This window comes from Arvicanthis niloticus, chromosome 6 (genome assembly GCF_011762505.2).
Source record: "Arvicanthis niloticus isolate mArvNil1 chromosome 6, mArvNil1.pat.X, whole genome shotgun sequence".
NCBI lineage: Eukaryota > Metazoa > Chordata > Mammalia > Rodentia > Muridae > Arvicanthis > Arvicanthis niloticus.
This window is the reverse complement of record NC_047663.1, coordinates 46,398,640-46,416,745: the sequence shown is the minus strand read 5'-3', so window position 1 is coordinate 46,416,745 and position 18,106 is coordinate 46,398,640. Positions and strand designations below refer to the sequence as shown.

Genomic DNA, 18,106 nt, shown 5'->3' with positions numbered 1-18,106 from the left:
AAAAAACAAAAATCTAATAATCTGGGATTTTATTTTTTCCTTTTTTTAAAATGGAGTGGGCAGAATGTCTCTGATTTTGTTCAGATGGCTACAGAACCTAGAAAAGCGGCCGCCGCCGCCGCCGCCGCCGCCGCTGTATAGCACACTGCTTATATTTGACTATATGTATATAAATTTTGTGGTACCTTTTAGCTGTGCTGTCAACTTTGGAACAAAGTATCCCAGTTTATCATTTTAAATTGGCACTTTACAGTTTGATTACAGAAACTAACAAAGTATTCTCTAAATAATGAAAAAGAGATCCAAGAATCTGACTGTAGGCCCTATGGACTTAGACTCCTAAGGACAAGTGGAGAAAAACTTAGGAAGAATTAATCCCTTTATCACCTTCCTATATTGTTCATCTATTTTACTTCTAACAAAAGTGAGCATTTAGCCGGGCAGTGGTGGCACACGCCTTTAATCCCAGCACTTGGGAGGCAGAGACAGGTGGATTTCTGAGTTCGAGGCCAGCCTGGTCTACAGAGTGAGTTCCAGGACAGCCAGGGCTACACAGAGAAACCCTGTCTCGAAAAACAAAAAACAACAACAACCAAAAAAAAAGTGACCATTTATTGAACATATCCAGGAGTTCCTTTCATCACTTTAGATATATAATTTATCTTATCCTAAAATGACCTGTTGATAAAGCATCTCTTTTTCAGATGAGAAACAAAGACACTGAAAAACCTAACTTGCCTGCATAAGATCACACCTAGCCTCTTACTCTCTAGTAAATATTCTTTTTTTTTCCCCTTTGAGACAAAATCTCTCTGTGTGTTTCTTTTTGTCCTAGAACTCAATATATAGAACAGGCTAGCCTCAAACTCACAGAGGTCTATCTGATAACCTCTGCCTCCCCAGTGCGAGGATTAAATGCATACATCACCAAGCCCAGCAAAATCTATCTTATTAATTTCTAAGACTTTTCTCCTTTTAAAAAATGGAACTATTGAGCTGCTCATGGTGAGACATTTAATCTTTAAACTCAGCATTTGGGAGGCAAAGACAAACCTATGGATTCAGGGCAGCCTGATCTATATAGAGAGTTCAAAGCCCCCAAGGCTATATGGCAAAACTTTGTCTCAAAAAAACAAACAAACAAAAGCCAGAAGTGCTTAATAAGAAAAATCAGACATAATATTATAGACAAGTATTACTGTCACTCAATTAAAAGATCACTTGGGAGGTGAGATCAGTCCCCAGCATAAGGAGGGAGGAGGAGAGTGAAGATGAATGGGAGGGAAGGAGGTAGGAAGAGAGAAAAGGGAAAGATCAGAAGCAGGACACAGGATGTAATTTAAGGCCTAAGCTTTCGGCTGAAGTTGTCCACTTTTAATGATCCTTTCCATGCCCGTGGTTTTTCCGTCTACAGTACATAGTGAAGAGTAGAGACCAAGGGCCATCCTGGAATTTCCTTTTGTTTTCAGGCATGTCTTAAAGACATAGTGAGAGCAGATATGCATGGGTATCCTGAAAGACTGCGGCCCAAGATGATGGTGCGTAAGACAGAATGCCTGGTGAACCTCGGGAGACTCCAGGAAGCAAGACAGACTATCAGTGATCTTGAAAGCAGCCTCGCTGCCAAGCCAACCCCGGTGCTTTCCTCTTATCAGATTCTGCAGAGGAATGTCCAGCGTCTGAAAATGAAAATCCAAGAAAAGGAGGCTCTCCCAGAATCCTTCCCTGCCGCTCTCACCAATGCCTTTGAGGCTATGGCCCTGGGGGAAGAGAACAAACAGATTTCTGGGGCATCCCACTCTGTCAGCTTATGCACAGACTCTTTGAAAGGCCGCCATCTAGTTGCCACAAAAGACATTCTCCCAGGAGAACTCCTGGTGAAGGAAGATGCTTTTGTAAGTGTCCTTAACCCAGGAGAAATGCCACCATCGTATCATTGCCTAGAGAACAAGTGGGATACCAGAGTTACCAGTGGAGACCTCTACTGTCACCGATGTCTGAAGCACACTTTGGCCACAGTACCCTGTGGTGGCTGCAGCTATGCCAAGTATTGCAGCCAAGAATGTATGCAGCAGGCGTGGGAACACTACCATAGCATGGAGTGTTCTCTAGGGTCACTGCTCCTCACACTCGGGGTCTTCTGCCATGTTGCCCTGAGGATGACTCTTTTAGCCAGATTTGAAGATGTTGACAGAGTTGTAAAGATACTTTGTGACAAGGCTGGTAGCAAAGACACCTGTTTACCTGAAAGCAAGAATCTGGTCAAGACATTTGATTACACAAATCAGGGAGAGAGTAAAGAGAACAGCAAAGTAGGTGAACCCCCAATTCCTGGATGCAATGTCAATGGGAAGTATGAGAGTAATTATAATGCTGTCTTCAGTCTTTTGTCCCACACTGAAAAACATAGCCCAGAACACAAATTCATCTGTGCCATCAGTGTCTCCGCACTGTGCAGACAGCTCAAAGCTGCCAGCTTGCAGGCCCAGACCATGGGCTTAAAGTTCCCTGAGCTGAAAGCAGTGACTCCAGGGCTGTGTGCAGATTTGACTATTTGGGGAGTAGCCATGCTGAGACACATGCTACAACTGCAGTGTAATGCCCAGGCGATAACTTCCATATGTCACACAGGTAAGTCAGAAATGTAGTTTTTTACTTACATTATTGGTATTTCGAGAGCTAATGTTTGCCGGACAGTGATGGCGCACGCCTTTAATCCCAGCACTTGGGAGGCAGAGGCAGGCAGATTTCTGAGTTCGCGGCCAGCCTGGTCTATAGAGTGAGTTCCAGGACAGCCAGAGATACCACAGACAAAACCCTGTCTCAAAAAACCGGGGGGGGGGGGGGGTGGGGGGGGGGAGGGAGGAGGGAAGGAGGGAGAGGGAGGAGGGAAGGAGGGAGAGAGAGTGTGCATTAATGTTTAAGGTGAAAAACACTATAAAAGAAGACTAGCATCCTTTAAGTGACCTTAAAGAAAAACACAGCTGTCTTATGTATTGTTATGCTATTGAGAAGCTTTGAGCACACTTCTGTGATCCCAGAGTTTGAGAGGTGGAGACAGGATGATTAGGAGTCTAAGACAGCTTTAGCTATACAAGTTTGAGGTCAGTCTGAACTACATGAGAACTTGTCTCTTGAAAACTTGAACCACAGGACAGGCGGTGGTGGCAACATGCCTTTAATTCCAGCACTCGGGAGGCAAAGGCAGATGGATCTCTGAATCCAACCTGGTCTATATAGTGAGAACCCCACCAGGCTACATAGTGAGATCCTGCTTCAAATAAATACAACAGCAATAACAATAGCAACAACAACAACAACAGCAATAAATTAATTAAAAATTTAAAAGTAGAGTATTTTTAAACTTTTAATCATTTTGTGTGGTGGTACACATACTATAGTATGGGGCCCATGAGTCAATTCTCTCCTACCATGTGTGTCTCGGAGATCAAACTCAGGTTGTTAGGCTCTGAGCAAGTACTTTTATTTCCTGAGCCATCTCCCCAACCATTTTCTAGTATTTTATTAAGTGGTTTTCATTTTATCAAAAAATGTCTTTGAGGGCCTGGAAAGATGACTCAGTGGATATTGTACTCTGTGCGAGCATGAAGACCAGAGCTCAGATCCATAGCACCCAGGCAAATGCTGAATGATGGGGGCCTGCCTGTGATTCCAGGACAGTGGAGACAAACAGGATCCCTAGCTACCAGACTAGACACTAGCTGAGTGTGTGTGCAAGGGAGCAACCCAGGCTTACTGTGTAGGATGGAGAGTGATCATCTCCACAGGCAAGCAAACACCTGAGCCCACGATATGCACAAAGGGAAGAAAATTCCTCTTAAAGTGGTGGTGGTGGTGGTGGTGTGTTGGGGGTTACTTTTGTCTTCCTCTCCCAACCCCCAGTTGTGGTGGTGCACTCCTTTAATCTCAATACCTGGGACAAAGAAGCTGGAGGATCTTTGTGAATTGGAGGTCAGCTTGGTCTACATAACAAGCTCCATACCAGCCAGAACTACATAGACAGACTCTGTCTCAAACAAAAAATATTTATTTTATATGTTTGAGTATTTTGCCTGCATGTATGTCTGTTCACCACATGTATGTCTGGTGCTGGTGGAGGCCAGAAGAAGGCATCAGATCCCCGGGAACTGGAGTTCCAGACATTTATATAGTACTGTCTGAGTGTTAGGAATCAAACCGAGATCCTCTGGAAGAGCAGCAAGTATCATTAATTGCCATCTCCTTTTCTAGTTAATTATGCTGAAAGGAGGAAGGTAGATGTTGCTTAAGCCTAGGATGTATTGACAGATTACTACTCTGTTAGCCTAACTAAACTATAGAAGCTGACTCTTCACTTCAGACTTTTCACATTATGTTGTCCAGATTTTTCCATCCTCTTTTGTGTGTGTGAGTGTGTGTGTCTACAGATCTTAATTCAGCTGCCAATTTATACAGTATGTAGGTGTTCTTTGTGACATGAATCTTTTTCTCCATCTTAAAGCAATAGGATTTGAAAACTAGCATTTATGGTCCTGTTATATCACATTTCAAGTTAGTCTCTGTGGTATGCATTTTGGGGTCTAGCTGCAGTTCTGCATCTTACACTTTTCCCTCTAAGGTTTCCAGATGCTACTGCACTCTGGGGCTGGAAAGGATGAAGTGCAGTTCAGAATGAGTGGAATTCTACAGTATCCTGGTCCAGCTTGGGAGTGACTGCTAGGGACAAGAGGGGATGGGGGAAAAGGCTTTCTCCAAAGACCTTCTCAGTGTTACAGCTCTTTTAGGCGAAGGCCTTCTCTGATAATCTTAGTTTGTGCATATGTTTTATTTGGGATGAGCTTGTATACATACACTGTATTGGAGGTAAATCAAGGATTACATAGTTTTAGGGAAGGGATCCAGGGTGGGCAGTCATTGGCTGAAGGCTAAGGCACTGAGATGCCTCATTAGTGTGGGGAGGCATTCTGGGAATCTTAGTTGCTTACTGAACGTGAACGGGTTTCTTAGGGCATTGGGAGGGGTGGCCATAATTTCACCAAGGTTATGTATGGCAGAGGGTATAGGGGTTTCAGGCTCCCCAGACAAAGTCAGAGAAGGAGAAGCCGTGCTAATAAAGGAAGCCCCTCGTTTTGAGCCAAGCTTCAGAAGGCTATCAAGACACTGATAGACTTTGTCCTTAATTAGCAGGGCCCAACAAGTGTCTTGTTTTCTTTTCTGCCTTCTTTGGCTCTTTGAGCCACTGCTACAAAATATCCAAATCTAAGCCAGAAAGATGGCTCAGCTAGTAAAGGTACTTGCCTCTAAGCTCAAACACCTGGGTTATTTTGATTTGGTTTGGTTTGGTTTGGTTTGGTTTGGTTTGGTTTGGTTTGGTTTGGTTTGGTTTGGTTTGGTTTGGTTTGGTTTGGCTTGGTTTAGTTTTTGGAGACAGGGTTTCTCTCCATAGTCCTGAGTGTCCTGGAACTCACTCTATAGACCAGGCTCGACTTCAACTCTGAGATCTGCCTGCCTCTGCCTCCTGCGTGCTTAGATTAAAGTCGTGTACCAACACTGCCCAGCTTAAAAAAAAAAAAAAAAAAAACATGGAACACTTTACAAATTTTTATGCCACCCGTGTGCCGGGTCTATGCTAATTGTCTCTTTACATCCACCTTCAATATCTGCACTGCAGAAATGAGCACGAGGACCTGCGTTATGTCATCAGGACCCTCATGATAGGAGGAGAGAACTAATGTTCTACACAGGCTGTCCTCTGACCCTCATACACATCAGGGCATGTGCTCCTGCCCCACAGAATAAATAAATAGAGGAATATCCAAACATCTCTACAATAGGAGTGGCTGCTACTATCTTCTTTGAGGTCCTCTGTGTCTTTTAATTAAGAACACTATTAACAAGGTACAACAGTGTACTAGGAAAGTTTGAAATAGCCTATCATTCATTCTAGGAGAAAAAGCTTTTTAAACTTTAGTGTGTGAGAAAGAGAGAGAGGCTGTAGAAAGGCCACAGCACATGTATACAGGTTCGGAGTCAACTTTTCAAGAGTAGAGTCTCCCCTTCTACCTGCTTTTGAGGCATAGTCTCTCTTGTTTCTGCCCCTGCACTACGTACATGAACTTCACCTCTCATCTTGCCCTAAGCATGCTGAGCTTACTATGCCAGCCACCACGTAAGCATGGGCGCCAGGACTGAGCTGAGGGCATCTTCCTTACGTGAAAAATTACCCATTAAGCCATCCTGCTTGCCCCAAAAAATGTATTTTCGACAGGTGTGGTGGTGCACGTATTTAATCCCAGCACTCAGGAGACAGAGGCAGGTAGATCTCTGCATCCGAGGCCAGCCTGGTCTACAGATCAAGTTTCCAGAATAGCCAAAGCTACACAGAGAAACCCTTGAAAAACAAACAAACAAAAGATCCTTCTGTGTTCCATTCACAAAAGTGACTGTTAGAACAATAATAGGAGTATTGGGGCATGTCAAGAATCACAAATAGCCAGGTGTAATAGTGCATGCTTTTAGTCCCAGCACTCAGGAGGCAGAGGCAGGGGGATCTCTGTGAGTTGGAGTGAGTTCAGCACAGCCAGGCTGCTGTTACACAGAGAAACCCTGTCTCAAAACAACCAGAGCAAAAGAAGAGTTACAGTCAACAAAGTTATTATGAAATAGCAGAACTCAAGATAGCTAATAAAACAAAGGGTTCTATTTTATAAAGGAGACTTTCCATACTGAAAAACATGCAGAGCCTGATGCTTGCCTAGCAACTGAACTACACCCACACCCTCTTCATGAAACTTCATAAATGCACACTATCAAACACATTATCATGATAAAAATGACAGTCTATATCCTCTAGAAGTTAAATAAAAATACCATTTTGTCTGTGAGATTGACAGTGTCATTTTGTTGATGTCCTGATTAGTTTTTGTTAACCTTTTACAAACCTAGACATGTCTTGGAAGAAGGAATCTTAAATGAGAAGATGCCTTCATAAGATTGGCCTGTAGGCACGTCTCAGTAATGATGGTGTGGAAGGGCACTATGAATGGCGCCACCCTGGGGAGATGGTCTGGGCTATATAAAAAACAGGCTGAGCAAACCACAAAGCAGCAGTCCTCTATGGCTTCTGTTTTAGTTCCTGTCTCCAGGTTCCTACCTTGACTTCACTCACTGAAGGCATGTCACATGAGAGTCGTAAGAGGAGTTAAACCCCTCCCTCCTGAGGTAGGTTTTGGTTATGATGTTGTATCTCAACAACGGAAGCCCTAACTTAGATAGTTGGTTTTCTTTTTTATTACATTTTTTAAGTCATTTTCGATTGGGATTTTTTTTTTTAAATAACATGTCAAAAGAAGTGCTTACAAATCACCATGTGCCCTTGTCATAAATTATGTTAAAATTTCCATATGGATGCTTACAATCAGTCTCAGCACTCATGAGCCTGAGGCAGAGGCAGGAGAATGGTGAGCTCAAGGCCAGCTTGGTCTACATAGCAAAATCCTGTCCAAATAATAACAACAGTAATAATTTCATACATAGAACTAGAAGAGGCCACTGCAAAGACAATACGACAAAACCATTGGCCCCGCCTAACTGTATTTTATATTTTTGATTGTGAGCCTAGCCTTTAACGGCTGAGCCATCTCTCCAGCCCACCTAACTGTATTTTAAATGACTGTTTTTGTCTCTGTAATTTTCAGTTTCTAATTTTTACATAACTACCATGTATTCTTTCTGTAATTTTAATTAGTTTTTAATAATAGAAATAATCTAAGTGCTAAGAATATTTTCATAGGAACATTTTTAAGGCACTTGATACATACCTCAGATTTGCCCTCCAGGTGAGTTGCACCAATTACATGCCACCAGCACTGTTTGCTTCCTTTTTTCCTACCATCTGATTCTGTTTCAGTCTGTTCGTAGTTCTGATCTTGTTATATCCCTTTTTATTGTTTCCTTGGGTTCCAACACCTCCCAGTTTAGTGTTCTCATTGAATTTCATTAGCAGCTGTTTCATTAGTGGCACAGAAGAAGGATTACAGTGTTAACTAGGATAGACTTTGACAAAGAACCATAAGAATGTATCTTATTATCTTTGCATAAATTCTTTTTAATCAAAGTTCCTCAAAGCCTCTCTCTGTTCCCACCTCAGGGAGTAACTCTGACCACAGATGAGCGTCCAGACCGCAGCACAGGTGTGTGTGGTTCCATCCCTGTGGGAAGGGCACATCTGTGTTGTGCCAGGATTCCTGTCTTAACAAGCCTTGCTGAGGCTCTGTGTGGTTCTGAGCCTGCTAGCACCCTTTGCTCTCCCTTGATGACCTGACACCTACACACTTCTCATTTTGTGGCTATGTCCTGGAAGTATGGATGAGTCCTTATGTTGTTTTCTCTTTTACTTAAATCCATTTGATATGCACCAGGGACACTTCAATCCAAGGTACACTTTGCTAAGGAATCACTCACTTATTTTTATATACAAAATGTCACCTATTAACTGTGGCTGATATGATAACGTACATATTCTCTCTTCCTATTATCTACTAATAGGTGACTAATGCGAAATATTGAGTAATTTTTAAAAATCAATACTCAATTTTTTAGAAATAATTAGAGAGACATTCAACTCTGACACCAGCACCCTACTCAGTTCCTGAGCCTTCCTCTGCCGGAGGATAATCTATAAATAACTCACAAGGCTGACATTACTCACTGTGCTGCAGTCATTTTTTTCTGAGAAAATTTTAGCAACTGTTCTAATAGAGCCTGCCAGTTATCAGTAGTTGAGAATGCAAGTCAACTTTTAATTATGCAGACGCTGATTATTCAGACGACAAATTGTTGGTGCCTGCACGGCTCCTTCCTGCTGCCTACCTTTAAACATTCTCGGTGCTCATTAGCACATGTTCCAGAAGGCAGGCATTGGAGGCTCGGACAGGCACTCAAACCAGCTAAGCACTTAGAGAAGCTCTGATGAAAGATGTTAATGCAGTTTGTAGAATTATTGACTAAAATTGAGTCATTTGGATTCCCTGTGAATTGTATTTACATGTCCTGTTCCTGTCCCCCATAGCAACAGATAATAGGATTGTCTGCAGAGAGACAACATAATTCTTATATTTAATTTTTTTTCCTTTGTCGAACATTTTCACATGATATTTCATGGTGTTTTCTTTGTTCATTACATTTGTATCCAGACTAGTTATTTCTGATAAGCGATTAGTTAGGATTCCTGGCACGCAAACAGTGACACTACAGTTATCTGATTGTTTCCTAGTTTTTTAGAAAACCGTTTCCTTTTAAGTATCAGTGTTTTACACATTTCACCCAGTTTATTGGAAATATTATTTTCCTCCTGCTTAAACCGAGGCTATGATCCTAATTTAAGCTTTTCTAGGTAGCCAGTCTTACACATATCATACCTATTCCTGGCATGTGTTTGCCTATTACAAAACCCTTGTAGGTGTGCAGTTCTTGAAGCCTCTGGTTAAGTGAAATGTTGCGTGTGTGATGAACCTGGAGTGGGAATGGTGTTTTGTTTGCCGCAGGGCTGTTGTGCTTCACATGGCCCATTTTCTGCCTCCTCTAGTCTATCACTGTCTTGCCATTGCCAGAAAACCCTGCTGTGTGTTCCCCACGTGGAGGTTCTCTGCCTGAGAAGCTACATAACCAAATCAGTTAGCATTTTGTTTGAAGAACATGTAGGCTGTTAGAGCTTGGGTCTTACATTTGCCAAAGCCTTGACCACTGTTAACTTTTGGGAGGGGAGCATAGTGGAAGGAAACTCCCAACTCCTCTTTTGCTGTCTGTTTTGGTTTTGATTTTGTTTGGTTTGGTTTTGATCAGGCTGATCCTCTCTTCCCAGCCTCTCAAATGCTAGAACTACAAGAATGCATTCCTCACCTCACCTTTTCTTTGCTTTTTTCAAAATAGATTTCCCCATAGCAACAGAAATCTAACCTAACTAAGCATAGCTGTGCACATGGTATGAAGAACTCACATATGTGTGAACGGAAGTTCATGGAGACCAGCAGCACTGCCTAGAGGCCCCTTGTCTTCCTTCCAGATTTGCAGTTGTCTTGCAGCTGACTGTACTACAAAGAGGTTGTCTGGGATGCAAGACTCTTCAATAAAACACGCACAGACCATTTGCTTACCTGAGACTGCAGAGCAGTTTCCAAACTTTTTAGACAAAGGGCAGGATGAAGAAGCCTGTGGGGTTTGTGTTCACACTTAAAGCTGCATAAGTAAATAAAGTGAGCTACGCTAACAGGACGCTCGTTCCCGTAGCCAGCCACAGAGCAGGTAAACCGAAGCACTTGGACTGCAAACATCTTGAGGAGATAATCTTAGGAGTGCTATGACTCTGTCCTGCGAGCATTAGGAAACTGTCTAGAAAGTACCCCACTGGTAATTCCTTTTTGATTATTTTTTTATAAATTCTAATCTTGTGGTTTTGAGTGGCATACAGGCATAATGGTTAGGCTCCAGCGGACTTTCTGTGTGCTCGTTCCCTTTGCTTCCTGAGGACTGGAGTTTGCTGTGAGTCATGTTCCATCTGATTTATGTTGGATCTGGCTGTGGAGCCGTGACTCAGATGGGCTTCAGGCCTAGCTGCTCAGTTCATCTTCTGAGGCATAGATGACAAGGACAGGACAAATGTCCTGACGCATATTTCCTTCTGTTCTTGCACTTCCAGGGTCTAACGAGAGCATCGTTGCCAACAGCAGACAGGTACGCCTTGCCACAGGCGTCTTCCCTGTTGTCAGCCTCCTGAACCACTCCTGCAGCCCCAACACCAGTGTGTCCTTCACCAGCACTGTCGCCACCATCCGGGCAGCACAGAGGATCGCAAAAGGACAAGAGATTCTGCACTGCTACGGTGAGCCAGCCTTTCTTTCCACTGTCCTCACGTGAGAAGGATAAGGGGACAGGAATCAGCAGGTACTGGGCCGGTGCCTCCTCTCATCCTCTGAGTCTTTCCTGGGAAAGCCAATGCATCCTTAGGCCAATAAAAAAAAAAGTCTTCTGGCTGTAATCAAAAGACTTGTTGAGGGCAGTGAGCCATGTCCCTCCTCCATGCTGAAGCCTATCCTGAAAATTATCAAGGAGCACCTTCTCAGCTTCTTTTTCTTCATGCCCCAGCAGCTTGGAAACTTACCTACTTCCACCCGTGTTTTGTTGTTTCTTTTGAGATAATAGGAGATAGTACCCAGCCTCACATAGGCTAGCCAGGTGTCTATCACTGAGCCAGAACTCCAACCCGCACCACCATGTCAGTCACATGATGACTATCCCAACCCCTCTGCTGAGTAGGCTTTGACTTTCTTGATGTGAACAGGAACTGTGGGTAATCTCTCTCCAGGGCCTCATGAGAGCCGGATGGGTGTTACTGAGAGGCGCCAGAGGCTGAGTTCTCAGTACTTCTTTGACTGCAGCTGTCCAGCCTGTCATGCTGAGACACTGAAAGCAGCTGCAGCACCCAAGTGGGAAGCCTTCTGTTGTAACACTTGCAGAGTGCTCATGCAGGTAAATCTTCTCTACTGTTCCCAGGGGTCAGTGCTCCAGCTAAAGGTTGTCAGTCACTAGGAGAAACCACCCAGCATTTATAGCAAGCACTATTTGATCCGCACTGTTTCCCATCCCGCAGGAATAAGACACCGAACAACAGGGTTCCTTCTCTATGTGGTTTACTCAGGTAATCAGGTACAGCTCAGCTCTAGTGGCAAGTGGCCCCAACCCTTCCCGGGCGAGGCTTATATCCCTGATGGGCGTCCAACGAAGTGATGCCACGCGACATCTCCTCATAGGTCCTGCATATGTGCGTCAGATCAGACCACCGGCTCGCACAGCCCGAATGCCAAATAAGGTCTTGTTTATCTCAAGGGTCTTGGGCAGCCGTCACCATCTTTAGGCAAGGTTCCTAAAGCGCCTTACAACTATTACTGCTTCCATTCTTGTAACTCATCCCTACATGTCACCTGACACTGCAAGCAACCACAGGTTGGATTTCCTAACATTTTCCGTATAAATGACACAAAATCTTAACTTACTCAAGGGGACCAAAAAAACAATAGAAATTTACTTGCTCAAATAAGTCATCAAAAGTTCTGTATCAGACCTGGTACTTGGTAGTTCAGGCCTGTAATCCCAGCACCTAGGAGGCTGAGGAAGAAGGGTCTCAAGTCTGAGGCCAATCTCAAGTGAGACCCCATCTAAGAGAACAACATTCCAAGGAGCTGTTTCAGATATAGCTTAATCAGGTCATGGATTTTCTGTCTGCTCAATTCCATCTCTGTGCCGGCCTCATCAGACACCCTCTGTAGTAACTGTGAGAAAGTCTGAGTTTTCCCTCAGCATTTGAGCCAGAGGGCAGAGCCACAGCGGAGAGCATGAGAACAGACCCTTAGAGAGGTGCTGTTGCCAGGTAATGGCGTAGTCACTGGGATCTTCAACATTCATGCCCTAATGGAAAATGTTCTCCACACTAGAGAGTACCATCCTCATTGGGAATACAGTAAGTGGCATTGGTTATGTTGAGAAGCTAAAATTGTAAAGCCAAGGGTCAAATATGAATCGGTCCCTAGCACGTTTCATTTTATTTTGTTGTTTTAGGCAAGGTCTCACTGTGTAGCCTTGGCTCCTGCCCTCTGCCTCCCAGGTGCCACCATGCTGAGCCCGAGCACCCTTTGCAGTAGTGTTTCCTCACTCCTGCTCACCCTTGAGACAGGCTTCCACTGCGTGTCCCCAACTAACCTAGAGTTCACTTCAGAGCCCTGTCTGGCCTCAAACTTGAGATCCCCCTGTCCCAGCTTCTCAAGTACGGCGATATTTACAGGCCTACACCTAGCTTTCTCTGATAGATTCTTATAGTAAGATGATTATCCTTTGAGCCATATCTCCCTTCTGCTTCTTCCTCTCTTCCTCGCCCCGCAGGGAGGAACTAGATCTAGAACTTATTCCGTAGCTCTGACTGGCCGCAGACTTGCCGTCCTACTGTGCCACTTACTGCAGTATGTCACCACATCCAGCGTTCTATTTGTGTGTTTATTTGTTTATTTTCAAGACAGGCTTTCTCTGTGTAGCCCTGGCTGTCCTGGAATTCACCCTGTAGACCAGGCTGCCCTTGAGTTCACAGAGATCTGCCTGCCTCTGCCTCCAGAGTACTGGGATCAAAAGTGTAGGCTACCACCACCCATTCAGCTTTCTATATTGGTTTTCTTATGGCTTTTTAGAATAGCTATTATACATGTGTTCATCATCTAAAGGCCTGGTCCCAAAAAGAGATGAGAGGGGCTGCTAAGGTGAAAAGGATTATAAACTATCAGTTCTATTCAAAAATTAAATTTTGGAGTGGGATCAGCTTCTGCTTTCATTAGAATTGCTATCAGACCAAATTCACTCAGGCCTTGTTTGTATGGGCTATTGTAGGAGTCTCTTCCTCATCAGGCAGTGACCCTTTAGCTCACGAACATGCAACATGCAGTATTGATAACTGTTCTGGCTTAGGAATAAAAATAGAACTGACGTCCACAGGGAAATGATGTGCTGAGCTGTAGCAACGAATCTTGCACAGAATCTGTCAGCAGAGGCTGTCTGGTCTCTCGCCTGCAGGGCCTTCAGCAACAGGTTCACGTGGCCCAGAAGCTTCTCACAAATGGTAAACCAGGTGAGACTGGCTCCCTTGCCCTAAGCCTCAACCCTTGCCTTGCCTTGCCTTGCCTTGCCTTGCCTTGCCTTGCCTTGCCTTACTTATTGAGGACTTGAATTTAATTATCCCCGCACCGGCCACAAGATGGCTGTGTAGGCCAGTGAGACCAGACTTTGACCAGCTGTTACTCTGGTGCCCTTGAAAATATACCTGATGGTTTAAGTCTGCTGCACCAGATAGTTCTAGCAGCTCGAGCACCAGAAAGACTGTCTGGCTTCCATGGGCTTTGTGTGGCTCCAGAGGTTCAATGTCATCATCTTAATTCCCAGCTTATTGACCTAAGCTCCTAGAAGGTTGTTCTGCCCTCGGTAGCAGCAGTGAGTCCTGAGTCCTGCTCTGGGCTAGTGGTGTGGCTCCAGAGTAGAGCTCGGTAGCTAGCCCGAGCTGAGAGAAGGAAAGCAGGACTCCTCTCTTTTCAGAAAGGAATTTGCAGAACTCAATATTAGACCCTGACAAAGTAGGAATCTATTTTGACTATTTTAGCCTAGATTCTGAAGTTGACCTTTAGCCTAGAGTCAAGAAAGCTAACGATTCCAGGAGGAATGTACAGCTGGTTGTACTGGATGTTAGGAGCCCAGGGTAAATGTGGGGAGGCCTCATCTTTTTCTACTGAAAGAGAAAGCATAAGCAACCATCAGCTTCCCTGGAATGCTGGGTGGTTGACTCGGTGAGATAAAGGGGCATTTTCACTTTGGCCTAGCTGATAGACACCTCGTGACTTGGTCTCTCATGTCCAGGATTAGGTCTGTATCTGCTGTGAGGCATTTTTCTTTTGAATCCATAGAGCAAGCTATTCAACAGTTGTTGCGGTGCCGGGAGGCTGCCGAGAGCTTCTTGTCAGCAGAGCACACCGTGCTGGGAGAAATTGAAGACGGCCTGGCCCAGGCCTATGCTACCTTAGGTATGACCAGAGCTCTCCTTCCCCGCCATGTGTTCAGTGTGGCCCCGCCTAGTGTGTTTGCTTCTCTTGCCATCTGAACTGTACTCTTCTCCCTTCCGTTCTGCTTTCCTCCCCCTCAGAGCCGTGGGCTAATGGTGTTTCTTTTCTGGAATGAGACATTTCTCTTCTCACAGGAGACTGGCTAAAGTCTGCTGCCCATGTACAGAAGAGTCTCCAGGTGGTTGAAGCTCGCCATGGGCCATCCAGTATTGAAATTGGCCATGAACTCTTCAAACTGGCCCAAGTCTTGTTCAATGGGTAGGTCTTTCCTTTTCCTAGGTACACAGTGCTCTGTGTTTTACTAGGTGCTTCTGTGGATGGCTTTTTTGCTACAGTGCTTTAAAGCATGTTGAAACTCTTTGATTTCCTCTTTAGGGTATATCTTTGGCCTCTGTTTCACTGATAGACTTTAAGCTTTGAATTTCTTCCTGAGAGATGTGGAGAAAACCTTTAGGTCTTCATGGAGCTTCCTAGGGAGGACTTCTGGGCAGCCTCACCCGCCTGTAGCATTCCTCCCTGCTTAATCATACCTCCCTTGGCTGCCTCAGTCCCTGCTCTCTCAACTCCAGGGCTCTGCCTTTTCCCTGGTTTGCCTCCTATTCCTTTTAAAGCAGTTGTTTTCATCCAGAGGGATTTTGCCTTCAGATGGCATTTGGCAGTGTTTGGAGACAGTTTTGATTGTTACGGCTTGAGGGAAGTGTACTGCCAGCATCTAGTGGGTAAAAGCTAACCCTGCAGTACACAGGACAGACTCCACAGTTAGTTATGTGAAGACTGAGAATCCCTGCTTTAGAGATTAAAAAAGAAGCTGAGGGAACCGCTCAGTTGGTAGCACCCTTGGTGGCATGCACAAGGCCCTGGTTCTGTCCCTAGCTCTACACACACACACACAAAATAGAATACAAGGAAGAGTAGCCCTGATAGGCTGGTTTGTCACCCAGTGTGCCACTGAGGTATTTGAAGTGAAGTATATCCCCAATTTAGTATTTTGTATGGCTGCCATACCTCCAGCCTTGATAAAATCTCATGATGTACATTGGTAAGAGAAAGGGTTTGAAGCATAGACCTGTTTCGGACATGGAAACAGTATGTTTGGTCAGAGAGAGGGAAGGACCTGAGAGACAAGGGCAAGATCAGAGAGAGGGAGTCAGTCAGGTTAGACAAACGCACTCCAAAATGAACACCTGTGTATAAAGCTTTTATAAATGTTGACTAAGGTTTTGAATTTGCCCATTTTTCTCAGGATCCCACACAGGATCACAGAGTCTATCACACACATACACAGTTTTCTCAAATCTGCTTTGCAGTATGCTCATGATAGTTTATCTATACTTTCAGATGGTAAGAACCTAGAGGGCAGAGGCACTCAGACCCTTTGTGCCCTCCTTAAGACCCTTTGTGTCCTCTGTACAGAAAGGAGTCAGCTTTCGTTTAGACTGAGGTAGCGAATTGACAAGATTCCCTTTCTTACTTCAGGTTGGCAGTGCCTGAAGCTCTGAGTGCCATATGGAAGGCAGAAAAGATCCTGTTGGTGCATTGTGGCCCCGAGAGTGACGAGGTCCAGGAGCTCCGGGAGATGAGGTCCTGCTTACTGAACCCATCATTCATCCCTGCGGGGCCCGTGGTGTAGAGCGTACATCCTGTACACCCTCACCCTCAAGAACGGAACTCTGACAATGAGTTAGATGGTCTGTTGGCGTGGAGCTCTCATCAGAAAGGACAGGAATTACCCAACTGACGATACTCTAGCGTCTGGCACAGGGAACACTTGAAAACAGAGATTGAGACACTCACCTGTCCTGCTGGCTGCTGCTTGCAGGAATTAACTGCCCTCTGACAGAAACCCCCTCCCTAGAAAAGCCTAATTCCAATGTCTGTAGAGGCTGCATGCTTTAAAGGGTTGTCGCTGATCTGCAGGCAGCTGATGGTAGCCTAGGGTTTTGGCTCGATTTCATCTCACTAAACGATGAGTCTGTTTCCCTAGACCATCCCTACGGTTTCTAGTAGTAATGAAGTGCTGTGTTCCACTCCAGTGGGAACTTCAACTCTTAGTCTTGTATTGTAATTGAAAAATAACGTACAGCAAGAAGTCAGTACGACTCCTTACCTCAAGAGACACACAGTTCTGCTTACAATACCCTGCTTCCTCAAAGTCTTCATTAAGACTGGTGATGTATAAGACTGATGATGTATAGTTTGTGAATGGAGAAATAAATATGGGGCTGTCTTACTGCTAGGCAGTTCCTTCTTGAGATGGCAGCTCTGTATTTGTTTCCTACCAGTGTTCTAATTCTTACTCAGTGGCTTTCATTAAATCTTCTTGGCACTCGCTGTCCAAGCACTGATGCAAGTCAACCTTGTAGGCATGACTTTATAACATATAGGTATCCTTGTCAGCACACTTGAAAGCAGACTACTCGAGTTGTTTCACTTGCAGACAGAATCTCACTCTGTAAGCCAGTCCAGCCTCAAAACATCATCTTCCTGCTCAGCCTTCCAAGTACTAGGTTTATAGGCAAAGACCACCTGGCCTAGTTTGAGACTGCCATGTCTCCTCAGGCTCACACATGAAGTACAAACTGTGTGAGTACGAAGAATGGATTCAGGAATCTGCACGACACTCCAGGAGGAGCTGTGAGTCTGTCTGCACGACACTCCAGGAGGAGCTGTGAGTCTGTCTGCACGACACTCCAGGAGGAGCTGTGAGTCTGTCTGCACGACACTCCAGGAGGAGCTGTGAGTCTGTCTGCACGACACTCCAGGAGGAGCCGTTGGTGTTGCTCACTGGTAGACTGTGAGGCTAGCGGTTACATCTCCAAATGCCCCTGAGTTCTGTGGTTGTGGACACTGCTGTTTATGGTTTCCAACTGAGACAGAGGGAAGGTCACTGCCCCTTTCCCAGAGGATGGCTAATGGTAGTCCAGACCACCAGGGACAGATGGCTGTGGGGTTTCCTGACTCGTCCTTAGTACACTATTGCTGGTGACCAATTTATTTGGATGAATTAATGGGAAAAAAAGACCCAAGTCCATACACTCTGCGTTTTAGAACTTGCCCATCCTAGCCATGCCCAAGAAGTAGCTGTTGATTGTCATGACATTATAATCAGGAAATAAATAGTCCTGAAGATGCCTGGCAGCAACTTTTCAGGAAGCTAGGTGTTAAAAGACAACATTTGAACATTTGTGGACTGGAAAATGGGCAGCATTTGATTCTCCTGCTGTCGATTAACTTACCCTGACAAGGAGGTGACCTGAAAGGTTTGTTTTGTTTTGAGTAGAGCTTTTTCAGGAAAAAAGTTTAGTCCTACAGACAACTCTATATAGTCATTTCAGTCCAAACACATGCCATGTGTTTTGTTCCTGAAAGCCCTGTCACGCTTTGTAAAATAGGTGCTCTTCCCCAAAGGATATGCTTAGCCTGTTACTGAGCAGGTTTTGTTTTATGCATAGAAGCTT

At 44.7% G+C, this 18,106-nt stretch overlaps 1 protein-coding gene across 4 annotated transcripts in view; it reads left to right on the top strand.

The window, feature by feature from the left end:
• The window catches only part of Smyd4 (SET and MYND domain containing 4), a 57,672-nt gene extending 39,745 nt beyond the window's left edge, over positions 1 to 17,927 (top strand). For 2 of the 4 annotated variants that reach the window (XM_034507439.2, XM_076936308.1), the window contains exons 5-11: positions 1,470 to 2,631; positions 10,697 to 10,879; positions 11,363 to 11,526; positions 13,534 to 13,666; positions 14,493 to 14,609; positions 14,783 to 14,906; positions 16,125 to 17,927. In XM_034507439.2, the coding sequence (XP_034363330.1) occupies positions 1,470 to 2,631; positions 10,697 to 10,879; positions 11,363 to 11,526; positions 13,534 to 13,666; positions 14,493 to 14,609; positions 14,783 to 14,906; positions 16,125 to 16,278 (2,037 nt within the window). In that variant the 3' untranslated portion in view covers positions 16,279 to 17,927. Of the gene's footprint in view, positions 1 to 1,469; positions 2,632 to 10,696; positions 10,880 to 11,362; positions 11,527 to 13,533; positions 13,667 to 14,445; positions 14,610 to 14,782; positions 14,907 to 16,124 lie in introns of those variants that run through there. The other 2 variants (XM_076936307.1, XR_013111199.1) reach the window with 2 other exon arrangements.
• The last annotated feature ends 179 nt before the right edge of the window (positions 17,928 to 18,106 follow it).